Genomic DNA, 22,490 nt, shown 5'->3' on the forward strand with positions numbered 1-22,490 from the left:
GCTCTGTGACTTACAGGACCTCCTATATACGGAACAACGGCTTTAGCGCGTCTCTGAAAATCGCTAAACACGTCAGAAATTCTGCAGAGAAACCACCCTTAAAAGAGAATGGACTAGAAATAAGTTTTGTAAAAGTTATTATAAAATATCAATAATGGTCTCAAACATTTTAATTTAATGATATTTCATAGCTTTGTCTACTACAATATTGTTTTGTTGTTGTTGCTGGTTGGCTTATTAACGTAAAATCAAATTAGACTTAACTGATGCAATTTAGGGTATCTAGGAGGTACTAAAGGCAATCTCAGCTGTCACTGGGAGAAAAGCAAGTTGCACCCTGGACAGCTACAGTTGCAGAAAGTGAATCCAATGGCCAAGTTTGTTAAGCCTCCGTTGTTTCTAATAGCCACAACCTGTGATTGTAAAAAGACAAACACAGGCTGTGGCTGTGAAAATGGCCTTTAGATCTTGAAACACTGAGTCCATTTAATACATCTTCTAAGGGTTGAGTGGAAAATTAGCCAGGGCAAGCTCATTGGCTACCAACTTTTGATTGACAAATATTTAATCGATGAGCGTGTAGTTTCACATTCAGACCCCTCATTACATCTGGCTTCAAAACACCAAGATGGTAGTGGTGAAAATGACCATCTCAAGAATTCACAAGTTTTCATACTCTACACTCAATTCAGAATCGGCAGTTAACCTAACAGATGTTTTAGGACTGATAGGACGCAAGACAGAACAAGGTACAGGAAAAACATGCACAATCCACATAGGAAGGCCCCAGGTGACAGTCTTTTTTTTTTTTTTTTGCTGAGAGCCAAGTGCAAGTCACTGGCCCACAGTTTATGTACACACGTTTATGCCTGTAAGGCAAGGTAGAGGGCTAATAAACCAACTGCGCTTTTCATGTTTGCCTATCTTTTTAGCAGGTAACAAGATAGGCAAACGTATTTATTTTTGCAGACTTTGTTAAATCAGCATGGGTGTGTTTTTATTTTAATAGCCATTTGATAGTTTTCAACATGTTTGTATATTTTGAACATTTTTGTCCAAATATTTCATCTAACCACATCTTTTCAAATCTTCTCAGACTTAACATGCCCGGTTGCCCAGTTCATATTCCATTATTTTGTAGAAAACAGAAATAACAAAACAAACTTCAAGTCTTTGCAGTGAATCTTGAAATTTAATAAATATATCCGGTAAGACATCAGATATGAATACGAATACTCGGAGGAGAGGAATATTTTGATCATCGAGCTGACACGGGACATTACCTAGACTTTGACAAAAAAAATTCTCTCTTAATCATTTCAAAAAGTAGGTTTTTTTTTTCTAAAGGAAATTCTAATGTAACCTTTTCATGGGGATATAGCTTTATTATCGATAGGGTAATGTTTCAAAAAACGTAGTAAACTGTGAAATTAATACACTTTTAGAAACATTGTGAGGAATCCAGCCAGGCATTGCATGCAGCAACTTAAAGTCGGTGGTCCCATCAACACAAAGAGGGAGAATTGTCACCCATTTCTGTAAATAATACCTATGTATATATTTTCACCTGAGCTGGCTTTGATTATTATTAATAATCTCAGAGAACCTGAATATAGCTATTTGGGAAAACATGGAAAATAGGCTGCAAAGTGAGAAAACATGATGGTATAATCTACAAAAACCTCAGGTAGAGAGGTCAAAAGGGCTCAACATATTAAAATATAAAATTGCTCAGGGGAGACTTATTTTTGCATCCGTGTCTGTGCTGACATCCACGTCAGCTGGATAGACTCCGGTATCTGTGTATTTGGCTGGAGGCTGGTGTTACTTTCTCAAACATACACTAATTAAACCACACTCAGTGAAGATTACGACTCCCCATACAAAAGGTGTAACTTTCCCCCAGGCTCCAGGACAAGGCTTCGGAAGAGTTTTAAAGTTGGCAATTTTTCCCTTTTGTCCTGTCATTTTAAGGTCTGTGTGAGAACAAACCGTGGACCTTCAACATAAACTGCTTCTTCTGGTTCTGTGTCATTTATTAGTTTGAGTTCATTCATTAATTCCTTTTTCTTGAGGTGATCCCGATGGGTTCGCAGCCTCTTCACGGTTCTCCTCCAAAACCTCTGGAGTTACCCTCATGCTTGGCTTTGCCAGCGTGCTATAAATAGTCATAGCCTGAGTGGCAAGAAGACAAGATAAGCATCATTAGGGGCATGTAAACTTAATAATTTAGAAGCTGTTAACATATAAATCCAATAGTTGGGACTATTGGATAGCAGACATACCTGTGAAACCATTCCACTAATGTCACCAGTGTTAGAGGGCAGAAGGATGGTGTTTGACTCTTTAGCGAGGTTTGAGAAAGCAGACACGTACTGCTCAGCTACACTTAGCGAAGCGGCAGCATTTCCATTCTGAATTTAAGAGGAAAAAAAAGCATTAACCAATGAAAAGCTTTTGTAAGTCAGACTGTGAAAATGGAAAAGAACATTTACCTGCTCTGTCAAAGCATCTGACAACATACGGATGGCCTTGGCTTTGGCCTCAGCTTTGGCTAGAACTGCTTGAGCCTCACCTGGACGGAGCAGAGTAGTAGGTAACAGGGAGCATATTAGCCTCTAAAAGCAAAAAGATGTGAGATAATTTGTGGAAACTGGAGTGATAAACCAACTAAATGCACTTACCAGCCGCTTTATTGATCTGTTCTGCTTTTTCACCCTCCGAGGCTAAGATCTGTGCTTGTTTACGACCCTCAGCGACATTAATGGCTGCTTCTCTTGTCCCCTCAGACTCCAGCACTGTGGCTCTCTTTTTACGCTCAGCTTCCACCTACATGGGGTGAATAAAGTGTCCTGTTCAGTAAATTTAAGTGATTTAGTCTTGTTCCCACAGTTGAAATATCTACTGCTATATGCAAAAAATGTTTCTGACCTTGTCTGAAAAGACCTATAATTTATTTAAGGTACTATGAACTCTAGTTTTTAAGAATCAGTGTAAAACCTCTTAAACTTAACCAAACTTACCAACACAATATAAGAAAATTATTTGACTACAAAAGGTCTCTTTTCTGTTGAAGATTATAAACTGTACTTGAATGATGGCTAAGCTGTACTTTCATGTAATACCCATTTGTACCATAAGATCGTGCAGTGAATTAAAAACTAAAAATTATGCTTTAAAAAGCTCTTTTGTTTCTCTCACCTGCATCTGCATGGACTCTTTGACACGAGGTGGAACGTGTATATCTTTGATTTCGTAACGAAGGCAACGGATTCCCCACTCGTCTGAAGCTTGGTTGATGGAATGGACGATGTTGGAATTCAGAGACTCCCTTTCCTTAAAAACAAATGCAAAGATAAAATACAACTTGTTCCTTCATGAACAGAGAAAAAATATGAGATGAAACAGCAGTTTGTCTTTACTCGGAACACTTTGTCCAATGTGAGTTTGCCCAGTTCTGAACGCATGGTGGTCTGTGCCAGCTGTGTGACAGCATACTCTGGATCCTCAACACCGTAGCTGGCCTGTGAACAAACAAAAGTATAAAGTGAATTTAAAAAAAAAAAAAAATAAGCAAGAAGATATTTGGATCTGTTCTAATTGTTGCCAGCATACCTTAAAAGGGTCTAGTATCCTTAAGTAAAGCACGCCATCAATCTGCAGTGTTACATTATCTGCAAGTTCAAAGAAAATATAACAATATGGAGAAAACAATCAATTCTGTTTAAAAAAAAAAAAAAAGCCTGCTCGTCCTCCTGTGAATAATGAGAAATAAACAATGTCTTACTTACCTAGGGATACTGCAGACTGCTCTGGGACATCAATCACAATTTCTTTGAGACTTTGAACATAGCGAATTCTGTCAAGTATGGGTATGAGGAAGTTCAAACCCTATAGATAGCAAAAGGGAAAATGTTAGGGTGTGCCAGCAGTGAATAATGTTTGGAATTTTAATGACATAGTCCAATAATAAAGCAAAATGAGTTATAGTATTGTTGCTTAAAGGCAAGTTTCTTTAGTAGTCTATCAAAATAAAATACACTAAAATTTCCATGGTATGAATGACATGGTAATATTTGGCCTTTTAATGATTTCTTTGAAGTGGAATGGTTGTACAGCATACATCTTTAATTACTTTAAACAAATGACAATTGGGTGACCAAGTGTGAATTCAAGTTGGATTGCATGTATACATACGGGCTCAAATATAAACATACACTCACTTAATTGTGTTCATAAGTGGTGCTGAAGGTTCTACAATGTGTTTTAACTTGACAAGGCAAAGGCTGCCATCATGACTGACTACAACTGGTAGTTTCCATTTGTCAGCATTAAAATTATCTGTTTGACAGCACTCACTGAAGTGACCAATACTCAGACCAATGTGAAAGTTCAAGGAAATCAGTGAAGATCTAAGGAGAATTGTACATTTACACAAGTTAGAAAGATAACTTGAAGCCATTTCTAAACAGCTGCAGAATCTAAGATCATCAAACAAGTGTACAAAAATACAAGATAGTCAGATGTCTTACAGGGCTCTAGAGACAATGAAAAACACATCAAATCTGGTTATGGAATGGATAAAACACATTGACATTACATTTCTGGAGCAGCTTTTATATACCCCCAATCTTAATCCTATTGAAAATTTATGAATGAAGCACAAAAGCTGAGTCCATGTCAGGAAACCAGCCAGTTTAAATTAACTCTCCCAACACTTCCAAGCAGAGTGGTCAAATATCAGACTCAGTTTTATTGTCATTCAACAATTTGACATGTTATGAATGAAACACAGTTACTTAGGTCTTGGCATTGCATCATGCTGCCAAACAACAAGTGAAACAGTAGGAAGATTAATCAATTACCAAAAAAAAGTAAGAAAATATGCCACAAGTGTGATGATGGCATACGATCAAAATATGATCCAAATTGTCTGGTCAAGGTGCAACTTGATAAGCAAATATCAGTGGGCCTTTGTGTATATTTTTGAGTCTGTATAAACATTTGACCATAAATCCAAACTCATGCACCTAAATCTTGTTTTTTTTTTTTTTTACATCATTATGTAACCCAGGGCTCTAGAGTGCAGCCTATTTGGCTCATTTATCAATGGTGCGACTAAAATATATATATATATATATATATATATATATATATATATTAGGATGCATCGTTACGACCAGCTGTTCAAGTATTTAAAAAAAAAAAAAAAAAAAAGTCTTTGTGTGGTCAACAACAGACACACATTAGTCGTGTCCAAATTCATGGGCTGCATCCTCCTGAGGACCGCGAAGGCCGGGTCCTCAGAAGGTCGGGTAGGCCGGAAGTAAACGGCAGATTATGTTTAACAATGGTTTGGAGACTGCATCAAATAATAAATCACATACGATCCACTCCGAGCCATAGCCAACTGAAAGTAAAAGGGGTAAAGTATATACATTTCGAAGACAGTGGCTTGACCAGTTTCTTTGGCTAAGATACAGTAAAGCTGACAACATGATGCACTACATTTACTGTGGTGCAGTGGCGGTTTTTGATACGGGCGACATGGGGCATTGCCCAGAGCGGCATCGTGAGCATCTGCAAAGAAAAGTTGCTTGCAACATTGCCTATGATATTCCCAAAGAAGAAGCTCCGTCCACCAAGTTCAAGTCCAAAATAATTCTTCACAAGAAAAATAGCTTGAACATAAACCCACATACAGTAATGATGTCGCGTGCGCCCAGTTTATAGGTGTCATCCCAGACACACTGGGGGAAAAAAAAGGCCAAATTACAGGAGCTGGCCATCTGAGGGGGAATGTGACTGCAATGGAGGATAGTCCATAAGATATCAAGCCTTTGAGACACTTTGAGGTCCTTTTCATTTAGAGTTTCTTTTTATTGATTAAATCTTGAGATGTTTTACGTTTACATTTCAGCTCAGTGAAGCACTTTAAGCACAAGCACTTTTTCAGTAACTTATCTTTCTTACAGAACTGTGCTCCAAATAAATAACTTTGTGTTGACAAGACCTCTGATCACAACTGTATTTGATCTGTATTTGTAATTGTGGTAAGTTGGAAAGCTAGGATATGTAACTGTAATGCAGTTTAGTTCTATGCAATATGATTTGATTTGACCAAAATGAAAATTTATGAAGTTCATGGTCAAACTGGGGATCGAACCCATGTTGTTTGGGGAAGAACACCATCTATTTGTTGTGCTTTTTGTTTTTTGGGGATCTATTAAATGCAACAAAGTTTACCGGCTCCAAGATCCGATGGAAGCGACCCATCCTCTCCACCACCCAAGCCTCCTGCTGGGGCACAAACAGCACCACGGTGTTCATGGGCAGGCTGGACGCCCATCGCTGCTGAACTGGGTTAACGCACAACCTCGGCACGGTCCGCTGGGTCTGCTACAGAGGATTCATTAAAATGTAAACAGGTGGCATTACTGCATGAATTTGAGCCAAGACTCATAAGACTATCTTAGCTTGTAGAGCTTAAGGTTGCTGAATAAACATCAATGTTAATATTCTTGTTTTATGTTTCAATTTTAAGTTTTTGGTTAGACTTATTTGGTCACATTCTACATATTATATATATGAACGAGGTCATTGGTAAATACCCATTTGAGTGTATACAGTATGTGACCATATTAATCGACCATAACAAAGTCTTTCTCTGGCCATACCAGCTAACCAATAGTTCATTTTCATCTAGAAATAATCATTATGTCCGCAGGTGTTCCGCTAAAAATACAGTGCTATCGGGATTATTAAACGCACGGGCTCACGCTGATGAATGACACCTATTTCACCAGCCACAGAAAAGAACCGGTGCACGAGATGTTAAGCCGAAGGAGGCACACAGTGACAGTTTCAGTTACCTGCAAAATGAGGCCGCCGGTCCGACACAGCGTCCGTAACATCGCTGAAAGATTGCAAAAGGACTGTTTAAAATTAGAAGATTAGGTTTGGTAAACTACACTCTGTTGAGACTACACAGTCACGCGAGTGACCCTTACCGATCAGGAAATGAAAGTTACATCAGTGGTGCAACGCTGAAAAACTCCCCCAGCGCGGGAAACAAAAAGTCATACAGTGGTTCCGCTAATAGATACATTAATAATAATACATTTAAAAAGATATAAAAATATAGGACGAAATAAGTGACTTTAATACAAATGTTCACTGTATGACTATTATAGTGCCCTATAACTTTTGTCTTTCACATAAACTAGTATATTCTTTTTGCAGTATGTCTGTAACTATTTCACGTTTTAAAGGTTACTTTTATTGCCACTGTTCTCTTTAAGCACCTTTCATTGTGGAAGACTGATAATCTATTATGAAATATAATATATAAGTCTACTGAATCTTATTAGTTAATAAAAAATATTACTACTGGCAACTAATAGTTGAGTAATATTTCGACTACTACTACTAATTTTTTTGTTTTGTTTTGTTTTTCGTTAATAAATGCACTCGTTCTGGTGTAATGGCTGACACAATTCATAAGGTGGTGCTATTTGTTTCCTTTTTGCTCACTCAACTCAATGTTGTCTTTTGGGGTCATTTGGTGTATGTGATAGCAGTTAAACACACTGTGGGGGCATTCTGTATGAACCTTTTCTTTTTATTTCATTTTTTAAAGTAAATATTTATTTAATTTGGTAAATGGAAATGGAAAATGCTAATGTAAGGATTTATTAAATAGATCAAATAAAACCAAGCTCAAAGTCAATCTAAAATTGTGAATTATCAGTGCTCAGAAAGGATTGTTTTGCTAAAAACAAACACAAAGACTCATGTTATGTGTTTAAAAAAAGACAGAGAAACTCCATAAAAATATAGCAAATTCACCATTGTGGCACAATTTATTTAAAAAAAATATTGTACAGTTTGAAAGCATTGAAATGTAGTTTTACTTAAATTTTGTATTTATGGAAGAACTTGAAATTCATGAGATTCGTTAAAGAATACATTTTTCATATAGCTTATTTTACTGATCCCTACGAAACCTAAAATTTAGAAATCTACAGATATCTCCCCACAGTTTACTTTTTTATGTGTGTGACATGCCCAGAGCAAACACAGCTTAATTACAAAACATTTTTTTGAATATTTAACAAACAAAGAACCAAAAAGCTAGGTCACTTTGAGTACCTTAAATGAATCTTTCTACTAAGAATCGTTTTATATTGTCTATGGTGAAATACAAAGTTCTGGATGTTTACTTGAATCTGTGCGCGTTACCTGTGTCTTCCGCCAACCTGTCCCTCCCGGCGATTGGACAAATGTCTACATAAGGCTCAGCGCTTTGGCATCCTGATTGGTTGCCTCAGATGCCTGTAACAGGTGTCCCGACCCCGCCTCCTCCCCCTCTCCTGTCTCTTTGCTCTCGGTCTATCCTTCAGTCTGGAAACCTGTGATGAGAGTTTTAATAATGGCGTGGCAGCAGAGAGGGGCAGCTGCTCTCTGCCCAGGTCCGGGACCGGAAACCCACCTGTAAACATCAAAGAGGAATTTATCAGCAATTTTTTAAAAAAAAAATCTGTTTAGTGACTGTTATAATGTTACCTCACGGAGTAAATCTCCGCTGAGAGGTCGCTCTGTAAACTGTGTGAAACTACTGGATTGTCGCTGGAAGCGGTCGGTCATGTCGTTACTGTGCGTCAGAGGTAGGAGCTTTTATCTTTATTTGTACTTCATAAGCGATTTTGTCTTTGTTTGTTTGATGAGTTTGCTGAAGTCATAGTGATAATTCCAGTAACAGCTTACAAAACTGGTTTTCTAACAGTAGGCGTTCCTCCTTGGGTAGTATCTGGAAAAAAAGTACCTTTATCCTGACGTGATTTTACGTTTTTAAAAACCAAGACTTTATAATTTTTATCTTTAAAAACTCAACAGAGGTATGTATTTATCATTTATGTTGAAAATAAATCCTTGGGGTCCTCAGTGACAACTGAGGATTTTATAATCGAACTTTTAGTGTCTCGTCTTAATATCATCTCCCAGCATTAGTTTCGTAGGCCTCTACATTGAAAGCCTGATTCAGGGACCAATGCTGGGGGAAAAAGAAACCGTGTTTGCTATCAAGGAATCCGTCTTGTCAGAAGAAGGTTGATAACAAGGTTAGTGTTCATTCCATGTTAGCGTGCCGTCTACCAGAAGACTACAGCGAATCGGCTGGAGTGATGGTGGAGAATCCTGCTTTAGAGGCTTTTACAGCAGAAGAGCACATCATGCAATATCCCATTCAGCAACAAGAAGCCTGACACCCAACTATTTGCTCCACTGCTGCTAAGAGCTCGATTAAAAAAGAAGAAGAAGAAGAAAAAACTACCCCAAACAGAGATAACTGCCCCCCCCCCCCCCCCCAAACTACACAAGCATGCCTATCTGCAATAACACAGCCATCCTCACCAAACTACTTGATTTTTTTTTTCGTCTCCACAAAATTTAGTCTCTCAGAAATTAATCTATATTACTCTATGTTACTCTTACTGACTGCTCATTAGCACAGAATCCTTCATGGGAGAGTTTAAAAGTTTTGGCATCTGCTATAGAAGTAATGGAGCATTAATAATCCCCACTGATAAGAAATTGGAATAAAAGTCTTTTTCTTCTTTGTAATTCAGTCTTTGAACATGTTTTACCTGAAAACAAATAGGCTTTACTATATTGTTTCTCTGAGTGTATATTAGGGCTGGGCCATATCATACCGTTCACGGTAATACCGGTATAATGTCGGGCAACGATAAGAAAATGAAATATCGCGATAGAATATGAGTAAAACACGCATGCGCAGTGCCTTTGTTTTCATACGCACATGGCGGAAAAAGCATGGCGGCGACGCAGAATGAGAAGGGCGAAAGTGGATCGTTAAATGAAACTGATGAACCAGAATTGGTTTGTAAAAATGCTGCAACTTCAGTGGTGTGGAACTGGTTTGGCTTTTGTCCGTCAGATACACAACAAAGCACTATTTTTAGTAGAGCATGCTAGCGGCCGTCGTTATTGCCGTGTGGTTTGGAAAATACGGAACACTTAAAATCAATCCTTTGATTTTTCTGAAAATCGACAGTGCCCCTTATAATCCCGTGTGCCTTATGTATGAATTCTGGTTGTGTTTACTGACCTCGAAACAATTTTATGTCGTACACGGCGCTTGAAAATCTGTCAAATGTTTTAGTACGACTTTGCTAAGCTACGAACCCACACCGCTTGATGGATTGTCGGAGCATTACGGCTATCGTAGGCAGGCGCCTCGCGGAGTGATACGTACTGTGCTTCAACATAATATTACCGTATTATGTGTATAACCTCTTTTTAAGTTTTGTGGATATTATACATGGTTATGCTGAGGATATGTTGGCCAATTTCCACTGGAAATGCCTTTTGGTTAAATTGTCAGCAAGGATTTTGCATTTGCACTGTTAAATTTTTATATAACTTTAATGCACATAAAAAACAGCTGCTTGTTTAAGTGAAAATACATTGATTTTTTTTTTTTTTGCACGAATAAAGTTGTGGAGTTGTAAAGTATTTTGTCTAGTGTCAATTATATCGTCAGTTATATCGTTATCACAAATTTTCAAATGTATATCGTGATAAATATTTTTGGTCATATCACCCTGCTCTAGTGTGTATTCCTGATAGTGTACTGATTAGCTTCCAAGTAATGGCAAAAAGCCAATGACTGTGTTTACATTAAAAGGCACATTTTCTTTCTTTTTTTCCATTTAGTCCACAAATTCTTGTTATCTGGAACTTGTGTGCATGAACCTATGCATGCCCAGACACATCTGTGTTACAAGTGTTGGTTATATGTACATCAAATATAAATCTGTTTAAGTACCAATGTACTTTCTGGTAAAAATAAATAAATAAATAAATTGTGAATATAGTTAGACTCAGGAGGTATTGGGACACCTGTGCACCATTCTGAGAAACACAAGGAATGGTTCAAAAAGAAGCATTTGATCTCACTTGCTTGAAAAAGTTAATCTCAGTGCCTCTGCAAAACCTCTGGAAAGACTGTTCTTCTATTGATTAGTGAAATTAAAGCTAGTAGGAGCTGCAGCCAATAGATTACAGGAAAGGTTAGAGGAAGAGGAAGAAGTAGAGTAGATTAGCTTAAAGGGTGCTTGGGCAGAAGCTTTGTGATTAACTAATGTTGTGAGTCATCGTTTGATAGCACAGCTTGACAGTGTTGCCTATTTATTGCTAGTTGAGATGTTTCATCACCATGGCAATGTCTTTATACAATAGATAAGTGGTTGCCCTTACGAGTGAACATGTGGGGGAAACTCTTACTGTGCATCAGGTCAAGGCTGAGTTGACACATGGTTCACGTGGATGACACGATGCTGGAGGACTGGAGGTGCACAGATATTGTGTATGACATTGACATTGCTGATTGATTTAGTTACATGATATTTGTGGTTAATAAGATTTTCTTCGTTTCGAAGTCACAGTAAAATTGATTGCCAAATCCCTGTTCATGCAGGCTTAAAGACTGGACAGTAACCAATAGATAAATACTATTCGCTAGTTACAAATGTGTATACAGTTTTTGCTTTGAAGGCAAAATGTCCCGGTTTTTAGTTTGTGTTTGACTCTTTCAAGTTTTACTACAGCTTAACAAGAGTTTGCAGACAAGTTTATGTCTTCAGTGCAAACTATGGGCAACCGTGGCAATCTGATGGCAACCAAAGCAGCCAAAAGGAGGCCTCTGGTACAGCATAGTCTTTGTGACCAATTTTGCCAGGAACCTTCAGCCACAGCTTGCAACTGGTTGAGGAATACACATTTTCTGAAAAAGCATACACATTTTCAAATATGAGCCAAGTCTGCTTGGCTCATATTTGTCTACAGCCGAGTCAGTTGCTGAGGACTTATGCTGAGATAATAATTATATAAAGGATGCAATGGAGAGATAAAAGTGACTGAACTGGAATCTAAGGGGTTGAGTATAGTAACCATCCGAGTAGAGGAATTATGAGAGAAAGACAGAGTGAGAGAGAGAGAGCTTAGAGATTGTGGGAGTAATCCCCTTGCCATCTGTTGCTCTCTCTCCTCTTATTACCAGCTCCAAGTGATCAGATCCAACAGTCGACACAAAGCGGAAGTACGCCACTGCTTTGACTCTGGTGTCATTTCCTGTTCCTACTTTCCTGGTTTGTGCCTGCCTGCATGTCCTGTTATTTGGTACATCAACATTTTCCTCTTTTCCTCACCCCTCTATGGATTGTAGAGCAGTCTGTGTATGTAGCAAGTGAAGTTGACTAAATCCTGCAGTGCTTTAAGAAACAGATTAACTGAACTGAATTTAAATGTCCAACCCCCAATTAAAAAATAGCTAAAAATAATTTCTGAACACTGATATTATTTGCTGTTCATTCGTGTTTATACAGAAGAAATAAAGTATAGATACTGTTTGCAGGGGGTTAAAGTCATTATTTGGCTTATGAACATCATGAGCTGCAACTTCAGAATTAGCACACATTTTTAGAAAATCTCTATCTATGAAGTCGTTTTTTTGTTTTTCTTTTAAATTATCATCTGGATAACACAGATTGCTACAAATCGCTAACAGTATACAGTTTGTTTGGTTTCTCAGAAAGCTGCAGGATTTTGTGATTTTTAGTCACATTATAGATGTTCGGAAAGCAAAATGGTTAAATAAAATTCAGCTATTAAAACTGTGAGCAATACACTAGACACCATCTTATGATGTTATCACACCAGCTGTGAAATCTAACATGTCAGTGGTCATGGACACAAATTGTCATGCTTTTGCAGGTTAAAGTACCTCAAAGGTCTGCTGTTTGAGGAAACATTTTTCATACTATAAGCACATATTATGTCCATTTAAAAGGGGAGGTATCACCATGGCGACCAAGGCAACAAAGCTTTAAAAGAAGTGGCAACCACTGTATCCCAAACCATGATCTTTTTTTTAAACGGTAACCCAGTTTTATGTTCCCTTACTTAAAAAATATGTTCTTTGTAATGTCTAACCCCAACCAAGTCACTGCAAATGTCTAAACTTAACCAAGCACTGCGTTTTGTTTTTTTATTAATAACATCATTAAAAGAATACAAATGTTGTGTGACAATCTATGGCTTGTATAAACTGAACACAAATCTCAAGATGATTTGCTCTACCAACAACCTCTGACCTTCAAATGCAGACTCTTATTGTGGTATTGTTTTCATCTCCATGGACAGGAATCACTACATAAGAGATGATTGATGAGAAGTTGTGTTGAGTGACCCAAAATAATGCTGAAAAATTAGTTTTCAGGAACAAAAATAAACATTACAATTTGTGTCCATAAATGTTAATCAATAAAATAGAGAACAACTTAGAGGTGACTATTTCGTGAAGTGTTGTGAAACTGTGTTGCACATGTACCATCTGCAATAGTGCAGCTGGTGTTAGTTTCAATTTATGAGGTAGTGTTTTGTGTCATCATGTCAAATTTGTAAACTGCTGGGGGAAAGCGCTTTACTTTGCTAAAGAGAAATGATACTGGATAGTACTGGGGTGGGGGATCTACTTTTATTGAGACATGCGACTGCATTAATATATTTGAAACAAAGTATGATCACAAGCAAGTAAAATTAACCAAAAAAGAAAAGAAACCAGTAGGTTTTGAAGAACAGTAGATAAAGATCAACTACACCCATCAAATTAAGCATGGACAGAAAACGATAAGGATCAGTTTCCACTGCAATCCCCCTCTCTCTGGTTTAATGACCTCCTGCTCTTTGGTCCACAGTTAAAATTAAGTGATGCAAATGAGAAAAGAAGGCCACAGCCAGCTCATTTGACTCAGTGGAAAAAAGAATCATACTGCTAGCTTCACTGAAGATTTCCACTGTTCCACAATGAGTTATGTAAAAGACAGGAAACACTGGGGGAGGACCAGTGGTCTTTTTTTTTCTTTTTCTTTTTTTTGCTTTCCATTGTTATCCTAGAAGTAAATTCGGTTAACTCTGTGTCTTTGATTTTAAGTCTTTCAGTTTACATTTGTGGCTGCATGTGTTAGGTTTGGTGCATTCCACTTCAACCTGCATTTTTATTCATTCTAATCGTTACTTCACTATTAGTTTTCTAATATGCAAATATTACTTTGCTGTATTTATATGCATATGGTTCTCTGTAATTAAGAGTAATTAAGAATGATCAATTATTAGAAGACCCGAAAACTTTATACTATTGTTTTAATGTGCACAGAAAAAAACAAGGGATGGTACATGAAAATATGAAAGCGTTATTTGTGCCTCCATCATCCCATTCTGGACATCTGGCAGCTCAGCCCTTAGAGGTTTAGTAGGTTATATGCCTGCACACATAACCCTGCCACTGCAATCACAACTAATCCTCTTCAAATCGCTTCACAATCCCATAAACATTATTGTAAAGATGCATTGAGGGGCTAAAGACGGCAGGTCGACTTATGAACCAAAATCGAGCAGCATGTGGTTCTTCACCATAAGTAATGTCTGGAGGTTTTTGGAAATGGCTGCTGTTATCAGACATTTTTGGTTTATTTTGTATCTTAATACCCATCTGCCTGAGTCCCATTTTTCCTTTGTTTTGTTTTTTTTGTTTGTTCACCAGCTGTTAAGATTTGTGATGCAGCTGTCAAGGCTTATGCTTCATGATTATGTAAAAGTTGCAATCCAATAAAAATGTATTTGTCACTGCTAATAAAACAGAGGTGCCAGTCTTTAGTATCCCATTTTTCATTGATTTAACTTTGAAGCGTTCTAACTAAAACGATAAGGTTTTTACAAATATATTTTACTATAACTGAACTGTTATGCATCCGGTTTATCAGTTATGAACTTAGCAAAACTATTAACTATGACACAATAATTTGAATGAAGCTGAAAAATATAAATAGTGTAAAGTTGATTTCTTCACATAGTTCTTCTGTTTTGATCAAACTGCACAAGAGTTCCTAAAACAAGATGATGTGTTTGTAGTCTTCATTTGTTGCACGTTGCACCAACTTATGACTTACTTGCAGTGTTGGGCAAGTTACTTTGAATAAGTGATTAATTATAGTTACTAGTTACTTCTTCAAAAATGTAACTGAGTTACAAGACTCTAAAAGTAATTAATTACTTGAAAAGTAACTATTGCGTTACTTGGCCATTTTTTGCTACTTTTGATTTTACCTCTCCATTTCGCCTTTAAAAACTATTTACTGCCTTGTTTGGTATCATTCTTTTCAGCACAATCTCATGTGTCTGAATTTACAGTTATGTTTTCATTCTGACATATTGTATTAACACAATTGATCTAAAATCAGACAAAAAACATAAAATCCGAGTAGAGAAAAATAAATTTTTTACTGTAACAACCACAAACATGTTTATTGAATCATATTTCATAACTTTAAATGCAAATATAAATTGTCAATTTTAAAATCATATGCACAAGTTTTGCAAACAACAAAGTTATTTGCAGCCATTTACCTTTTTTAAAATAACCATTTCAAACTATTTACATTACAATCAGCTGTTCCGCATTAAAGTAGATGCCACACAAATTATTTGTGCCACTCCCAAAAAATAATTTCTGTCCACTATAAAGGAGAACATCACAGCCTGATACCTGAAACACGCGTATATATTGTTTATCATGACTCTTGTTTTACGCGGCCTATCAACACAATTTAAAAACTGGTATATATCACCTTGTTGCTTTGTCATCTTGAAGTGGTCATGTGATTGGCTTACCACGACTACTTTACTCTTCCTCAGTGAAACAGCAGCACTCATGCGATTGTTTTGCCGCCTTAGCTCCAGGTGTTTTGCCAAAAAGTGATCGACTGCCAGAAAGTGATTGCCATCCGCGGGTGCGCGCGCAGCTGCCTCAAGCTGTAGGGCCCAGATCACTTACAGCTACTTCAGTGCAACTGATATAAGATGCGGTAAACCGAAGACAGGTTCAACCGTCTGAATGTTGAAAAATAGTAACGCGACCACGCCGCATTTTCTTGTTAGTAATGGTAACGGCGTTGTAACGATAGGAATAGTAATTAGTTAGATTACTCGTTACTGAAAAAAGTAACGCCGTTACTTGTAGCGTCGTTATTCTGTGTTTGTATTTTAGACTTGTCTTTTAAAAATAATTTTAAAAAACCAAACTCTTTTGATTCAACATTGTATTACCATCATTTGACTTACATTGGAGTAGTATATCGCTTTGCTACAGTACATAATTTACATATTGGAAGTTTTGTGGATGTTAATCAAATGTCAGATGTATTCATTAAAAACAATAAGTTTGAAATAATTTATTTAAATAATTTAAAATTCTATTTACACTGTGCTTTAAAACTGTGTTTTAGGTACATAAACACTGGAAAGGGTTCATTTTAGGTCTTTGGTAGGTGAGACCCCTCAGGGGCCTAAGATTTACCTATGTGTCAGTTTTAGTTACGTATTATAGTACGATGTTTATTCTTAAGCTAGTGCAAATTAAATTTATGTAATTGAGCTAATCTTTGTTTTTGTGTGTGTGTCTGTGTGTTTCTGTGCGCTGTGCAGTGAAGAAAGCCAAACTCCAGGGACCACCAGGTAAGAACTTTCTTTATTCACAAACTTTATTCCCATTCTCAGGCCATTTTACCTTACATTTTACTAATGTTCATTGTTCACAGCTGGTGAGAGATTTGTATGCTGTGAAACTTGTGGGATTTTTGATTATGTTTATTGGTGTTTGTTTGTTTGTTTGTTTGTAAAAACAAGAATGTCTGAACTCTCATCCATGTTGAACTGTAAATTAACTCAGTTATCCAGTTACCCAATGAGGATGTCCAGAATTCTACACATTTTGATCAAACCACCACTACTTCTGTGAGGTTGCTTTGTGTAGACTTTGTTAAAAATATGCCATGTGTACTAATTGTCTTATATAGGTTAATCTCTTAAATTCTGGCAAGTCACTACAGGCGCTAGGGTTGATTTTGTGTTACGCAATCCTGGGTCTTTCAGTGTCATGCCATGCAGGTGGACATAGATCAGTGTCCAAATCCCCAGACTCTCCAACTAGGCAAATCCCTCTGGTAGGGCTGCTCAATTAATCGAATTTTAATCACGATTACGATCTGGGCTTTCAACGATCATTAAAAATGACTGAGCCGATTATTAGCCCCTCCCTCATTTATCCGCGACACCTTAAAGGCCGGTCCGTAAAAAGTATTGTCGGGCATAAACTGGTCCGTGGCGCAAAAAAGGTTGGAGACCGCTGATTAAGAGGACCCGAGGGAAGCTCGGAAAGCTAAGCAGAAGTTATTTGGAGAGGAGAGTGACTGCCGTTGGTTGAAAAGAGAGGTTAAAAAAAACTTCAGTGGTGTTGCACACTATTTTATATTATTTTTTAAAGTCATTGTTAACCCTTTAAATCCGGTCAGAGCAGCACGCTCCGTTTTGTGTAACGATTTTTAAATCCCTGTAGAACCTGAACCGTGTAAGCTAGCGCAATAATTTGTTTTGTATATGAAACCGGAGGAGTTGTACTTACATCTTATGCCATCAGCTTGTCCTCGGTCACGGTTTCCTTCCACATATAGCTTTGCAAAAATTGCATAAAAAGCGCTTGCAGGAACAAAAACATAATATTCCAGAAACATGCTTTGCCGATCCGATCAGCTGTTAGTAACACTTCCCACAGTGAAACAGACATCAGCGAACTATCGCATGTCCGCCATTTCCTGGCCGAAACCGGAAGTGACGTCATTTTCGCGGAAATGTAGTTTTTTACTTGTAGGCCTTAAAAACCTATACTGGTCATGTTTGACTTTTCTGAATAGTTTCTGAGATGCTTAGAACTCAAATTGCACTGCTGGAAATAGTTTATTTTGATGCACCTGCTGTTTTCTTTGCAAATTTGCATCATAGGATTGTTTTTTTGTTTTTTCTGCAGTGTATATAAAAATTGGTGTATCTCAAAAATAAAACTATGAAGACACTCAAAATAAATTTCCTGTTGTTGTAAACTATTTTTTGCAACTTTTTTGTATTTAAAGTTTTAAGGGATAAACCTCTTAAATTTCTCCAAGTAGAAATATATGTAAAAAACAAAACAAAAACTATTTTCAATTTTTTTGTAGTTTATTGCACTTTTTTGCAATTAAAGTAGTTACTATGGACTTAATGCATACATATTATTAAAATATGGGCCATATCAGTTGTATAGCAACTTGAAATGCTCCCACAAATGGCACTACAACATGTAAAAAAATAATATAAGCTCTGGCGGACTTAGTTCTATGGTAGGTCTTAAAGGGTTAAATAAATATCGTCAAATAATCGAGATCTCAATTTCAGTGAAAATAATCGTGATTATCATTTTTGCCATAATCGAGCAGCCCTACCCTCTGGTGTTCAGGCTCTTGTCTACCTTTACGCCCTGTGACATTTCTGGCAAGAGCAGAGAGGAGCACTAATATAAAGTCAACTTAGCTTTGAGTTTGCCATTGATATTTTACTCATTTGATGCCAAAATAACTTCTGTAAAGTTTTTTCTAACCCTTTTTGTAAAATTTCTGATCCCTTACAAAATGTGAATTCAAAAAGAAGTATTTTGTAAATCATTAACGTCCTAAAGTTAATAAAAAATGTAAAAAATTAATGGAGGGGTAGCATAAGAGTGGAAAAGTTGTTAATACTATATACCTGTGATACATCTCACAACTAGTTATGTTCATAAGCAACACATAATGGATGTGAATGGGTATCAGAAAAGCATTTCGAAAAAGGCTAAACCTTTTAGAAACAGAGAAAACTGGAAAAGTGTTCATTATTCTGCACAGGACAATAGTTCGGGGATTTGAGAATGACTCACTGTGACATTAAAATAACTTGGGATTTCATCATCAGTACATAATATCATTGAAAGATTCTAGGAAACAATACAGTATTAGTTTTTGGCTTTGTGTACAAGCCCAAAAATCATTACCGAGTGGCCATAATCTTCTGGTCCTCAGACACTGCTACAATTTATAAAAAGAAGTGATTATCTAGAGGAAGTAACTACATGGACTCGGGACCACTTCAGAAAACTTCTGTCAATTAATGCTATGGTGCATTCACAAATGTAGTTTAAAAACCATCAACAAGGAAGTAAAATATACAAATCAGATCCCAAAACACTGTCCCAGTACTGGTTTAAGATCCACTGAAAACTGTCATGTGGGTTGACCAGTCCAAGATTGAAATTCTTCCTTGAAATCTTGGACACTGTGCTTTCCAGGCTATTGATAATGGGGGACATCAGTGCACAGCTGAAAAGCTAGCATTTGCCTTTCAGACAGTGTCTTCACTTTCTAATGCTGTGAGTTCAGTTTTTCTAGCCAGCATCAAGTGACTGAAGTTGATGCTTTTTTAAGTTTTTTGTTGTATTGTCAGTTTTCAAAGGGCTTCGTAGCATTGAAACTTTAAAGGGATTGTAAGACTTTGCTTGGCTGTCTATGACCTCCTCCCTCTTCCGGGTCATACGACATGTGACACCTGTCTCAGAGCAAACATTAGGTGAATTTCACTTTAGCCAGGCATCTCTCTGAAACAAAATGTAAACACTAGTCACTTTTGTTGTTGGTGGGGTTTTTTTAGAGGGCAAAGATGGAAACGAAGGCCTGCGAGAGAGTTCTTAGCTAAGAAACAAAAATAACCAAATAATAAGTTTAGCATTTTCATGTGTTTAAAGATGTCCCTTGTAATGTGTTATGGTGTTAAAGATTTTGTCAAAAAAGTGTATCAAGAGTAGCTTTTAAAAAATGTCATCAAAGTAAAATTTCCAACTAATCTAAATGAGCTGTTTTCCTTACGACTTATGAAGTGATATCAGCTCAATAAACTGATGTGTGAGCTTATGAGTAAAGGTGTTTTAGAAAACAGACTTTGAAAATATACAAATAATGAACTAATGTATTTTATTTTATTTTTTTCAGCAAATTTGGTTAAACATAGCCAATGCTGTTTTGCTGTCCTACTTTTTTGGCACCGTAAAGTGTGGCCATGATCCAATGAGCATGAAATATTTTGATATGCTGCAAATGCAATGGTTTGTGCTTCAAAACTGCATACCATGATGTGTTGAGCTGCAAATTGTAAGATCAGATTTCTGCATTTTTTTTATGATTATTGCACCATTTTACTTTGCATTTTTGTGTGAATAGCAATAAGGGATAGATTCTGAAAGAACATATTACTTACCAGTTTTCTTACCTCATGATAATTGTACTTGCATAGGGTGACATGTGACTTATTGGAAGAGGCCTCAAAGTTTACATAAGGCTGGCCTGGGATTGATGTTTGTATTGTGTCTACACCACACCTGTGCTTGGATGGCTTTTAGGCCTTATTTTGGCACATATACACAAAGAGTTTTGAGAGAATACTGTAAAACAGAAGGTGACGTTGTTTGAACTAGTTAGCAGTCTATCTGTCTATCCACTGATTTGCAGATAATAGCTGTGTGCTGCTAGATGTGTGCTTGCAGAGTCTCTGGTTGGAATAAAATGGGGAATATATCATTTTAATCACAAGCTTCTCTTTTAACTAAGTAAAAAATAGACTTCCAGGTAATATAATTGCTTGAGAACACTATTTTTGCAAAACTAACTTACACATGAAGATATTCAAGCAATGGTAGGAAAGTCCTCTGATAAATGTATGTTTTGTGTTGCATGCAATATTGATAAGTGGCCTGATGTTGAAATGCCAGTCTTCCAGCTGCCTGCATTTTCCTGACTAATTTATTACTAAGAAAACTCATCACTAATCAATAATGAATGAAGACGTTTGACTGAGGGTTTACGGTGATTCTCAGAACATCACATGATCATTCGATTTTTTGCTGCTTAAGAGCACATTGACTGGTGTGCCTTCACTGTTTTACTGTGTGTGTGTGTGTGTGTGTGTGTGTGTGTGTGTGTGTGCGCACACACATAAGCATGTTTAAATTTGCACCAACATGGTCAACAGATCATGTTTCTTTACATGTAAGCAACAGTTTGGGTTAGGCAACTTGACTCAATCAACACTGCACTTTCTTTCTGCAATGGGCCTACAGAATGCATAATCTTATGCATTAATCTTATTAAAAATTTCATTATTTTACAGTATCTGGAAATTCTCATTAAATGTGCACACTGATGGTTAAAACTGGTGTAAAGATTCTTGAGGCAGACACTGATTTTAAGATTTTAAAATCAGTGATTTTAAGAAGATTTTTAGAATTGGATAAATATAACTGTCTCATAAACACATTGAAAAACAAGCAAACTTGATATGAAACTGTCTTAAGCAGTATATTTGGCTAGTGACTAATGTGTCTTTTCTTTACTGCACTTCCCATGTCTTAATAGCCTGTAAGTATATATAAGACATATATTTGCAATAATTTAAAGATGATTTATCCAACTATTGTGCTGAGATTACTGTAGAGATATCCATAATTTCTTTTTAAATAATTGCATATTGACTGAAATGTTGGTTTTCATTAGATCTTTGTGATCCTCATACTACACAGTAACCATATAAAACATATCTCTCATGTAGGGTAAGGCACTGATGTGCAGGTGGATACCTTGCTTCTGAATACAATAAAGATCTCTAATGGAGTTAGCAAGAAAAAAAGGGGCAAAAAAACACTTTTCAGCATACTGGATTTTGAAATCTGTGTGGAGTTAAATCTATATTTACCAAGTTGCTTGTCATAACAAGTTACAAAGAAAGACACTGTAGACATAAAATGTGACCACTTAGGAAACGTACCTTCGGTTTTATCTTGAGCATTTGTTTGCTAAACTCATATAGCAGTTATAGCCCAGTTATTGCCTAGCAGATTTGACCGGTGACAAATAAGTTTGTCTTTTCTTTATTGCACTTCCCATTACTTACGTACGTACTTATGCTTACATGCACTATCATATATTTGCACTAAGCTAATTATTACATGTGTATGATGTGTTTTATAATAGTGGTATTTTGACTGAAATTTCAGTTTTCATTTAATGTTTGTTGTCCTCAAACTATACAATACAAACATAAGACTAGTCTGTTATATTGGTGAGACATTGCTATGCAGGTGGATACTTTTTTTCCCTCTTTTTTCCCTCCAGTCAGTTATTACTTCTTCCTCCTCAACGGTGTCAGCCGTATCAAGGAAAACGCCTGGTGTAAAGGTCCGGCAACCACTAAGTGGCTCTTATCTAATCCATACATCCTCTTGCCTTATCTCGTCTCTGCTATTCATGGGAGCTGGCCCAAGTGTGGCACAAGGCATGGAATATCTAATTAGGGAAAAGCTTCAGCATCCCCGAGGCAACTTTAATACTGTGTGTGTTCTGTTGCTACTGTTTTCACAGGACACTAATTAGGTCTGTGTCCTGTCAGTCCTGGTTCGCGGTCTCAGTGTCACTTCAGGGATTCTGCGCTTTCAGTGCACTGTTTCAGTGTGCAGTCTTAAGTAT

At 36.9% G+C, this 22,490-nt stretch overlaps 2 protein-coding genes across 11 annotated transcripts in view; one reads left to right on the forward strand and one right to left on the reverse strand.

The window, feature by feature from the left end:
• Positions 1-1,005: 1,005 nt before the first annotated feature.
• On the reverse strand, positions 1,006-7,087 carry stoml2 (stomatin (EPB72)-like 2). Its single transcript, XM_085279126.1, has 11 exons — positions 7,011-7,087; positions 6,873-6,916; positions 6,247-6,399; positions 3,792-3,891; positions 3,616-3,674; positions 3,423-3,524; positions 3,202-3,336; positions 2,685-2,829; positions 2,496-2,575; positions 2,286-2,414; positions 1,006-2,175 (listed from the first exon to the last, which is right to left on the reverse strand). Exons 2-11 carry the CDS (start codon positions 6,912-6,914, stop codon positions 2,050-2,052), a joined length of 1,071 nt encoding a protein of 356 aa, XP_085135252.1. The 5' UTR covers positions 6,915-6,916; positions 7,011-7,087; the 3' UTR covers positions 1,006-2,049.
• A 1,299-nt stretch (positions 7,088-8,386) lies between these two features.
• The window catches only part of unc13bb (unc-13 homolog Bb (C. elegans)), a 65,168-nt gene continuing 51,064 nt past the window's right edge, over positions 8,387-22,490 (forward strand). For all 10 annotated transcript variants that reach the window (XM_085279127.1, XM_085279135.1, XM_085279133.1 and 7 more), the window contains exons 1-2: positions 8,387-8,666; positions 16,561-16,590. In XM_085279127.1, coding sequence (XP_085135253.1) covers positions 8,645-8,666; positions 16,561-16,590 — 52 coding nt within the window. In that variant the 5' untranslated portion in view covers positions 8,387-8,644. The remainder of the gene's footprint in view (positions 8,667-16,560; positions 16,591-22,490) is intronic.

The sequence above is a fragment of the Mchenga conophoros genome, linkage group LG7, assembly GCF_057382185.1.
Source record: "Mchenga conophoros isolate Kocher_MC1m ecotype Shallow Benthic linkage group LG7, M_conophoros_male_GT1.1, whole genome shotgun sequence".
In the NCBI taxonomy this organism is placed as follows: Eukaryota; Metazoa; Chordata; class Actinopteri; order Cichliformes; family Cichlidae; genus Mchenga; species Mchenga conophoros.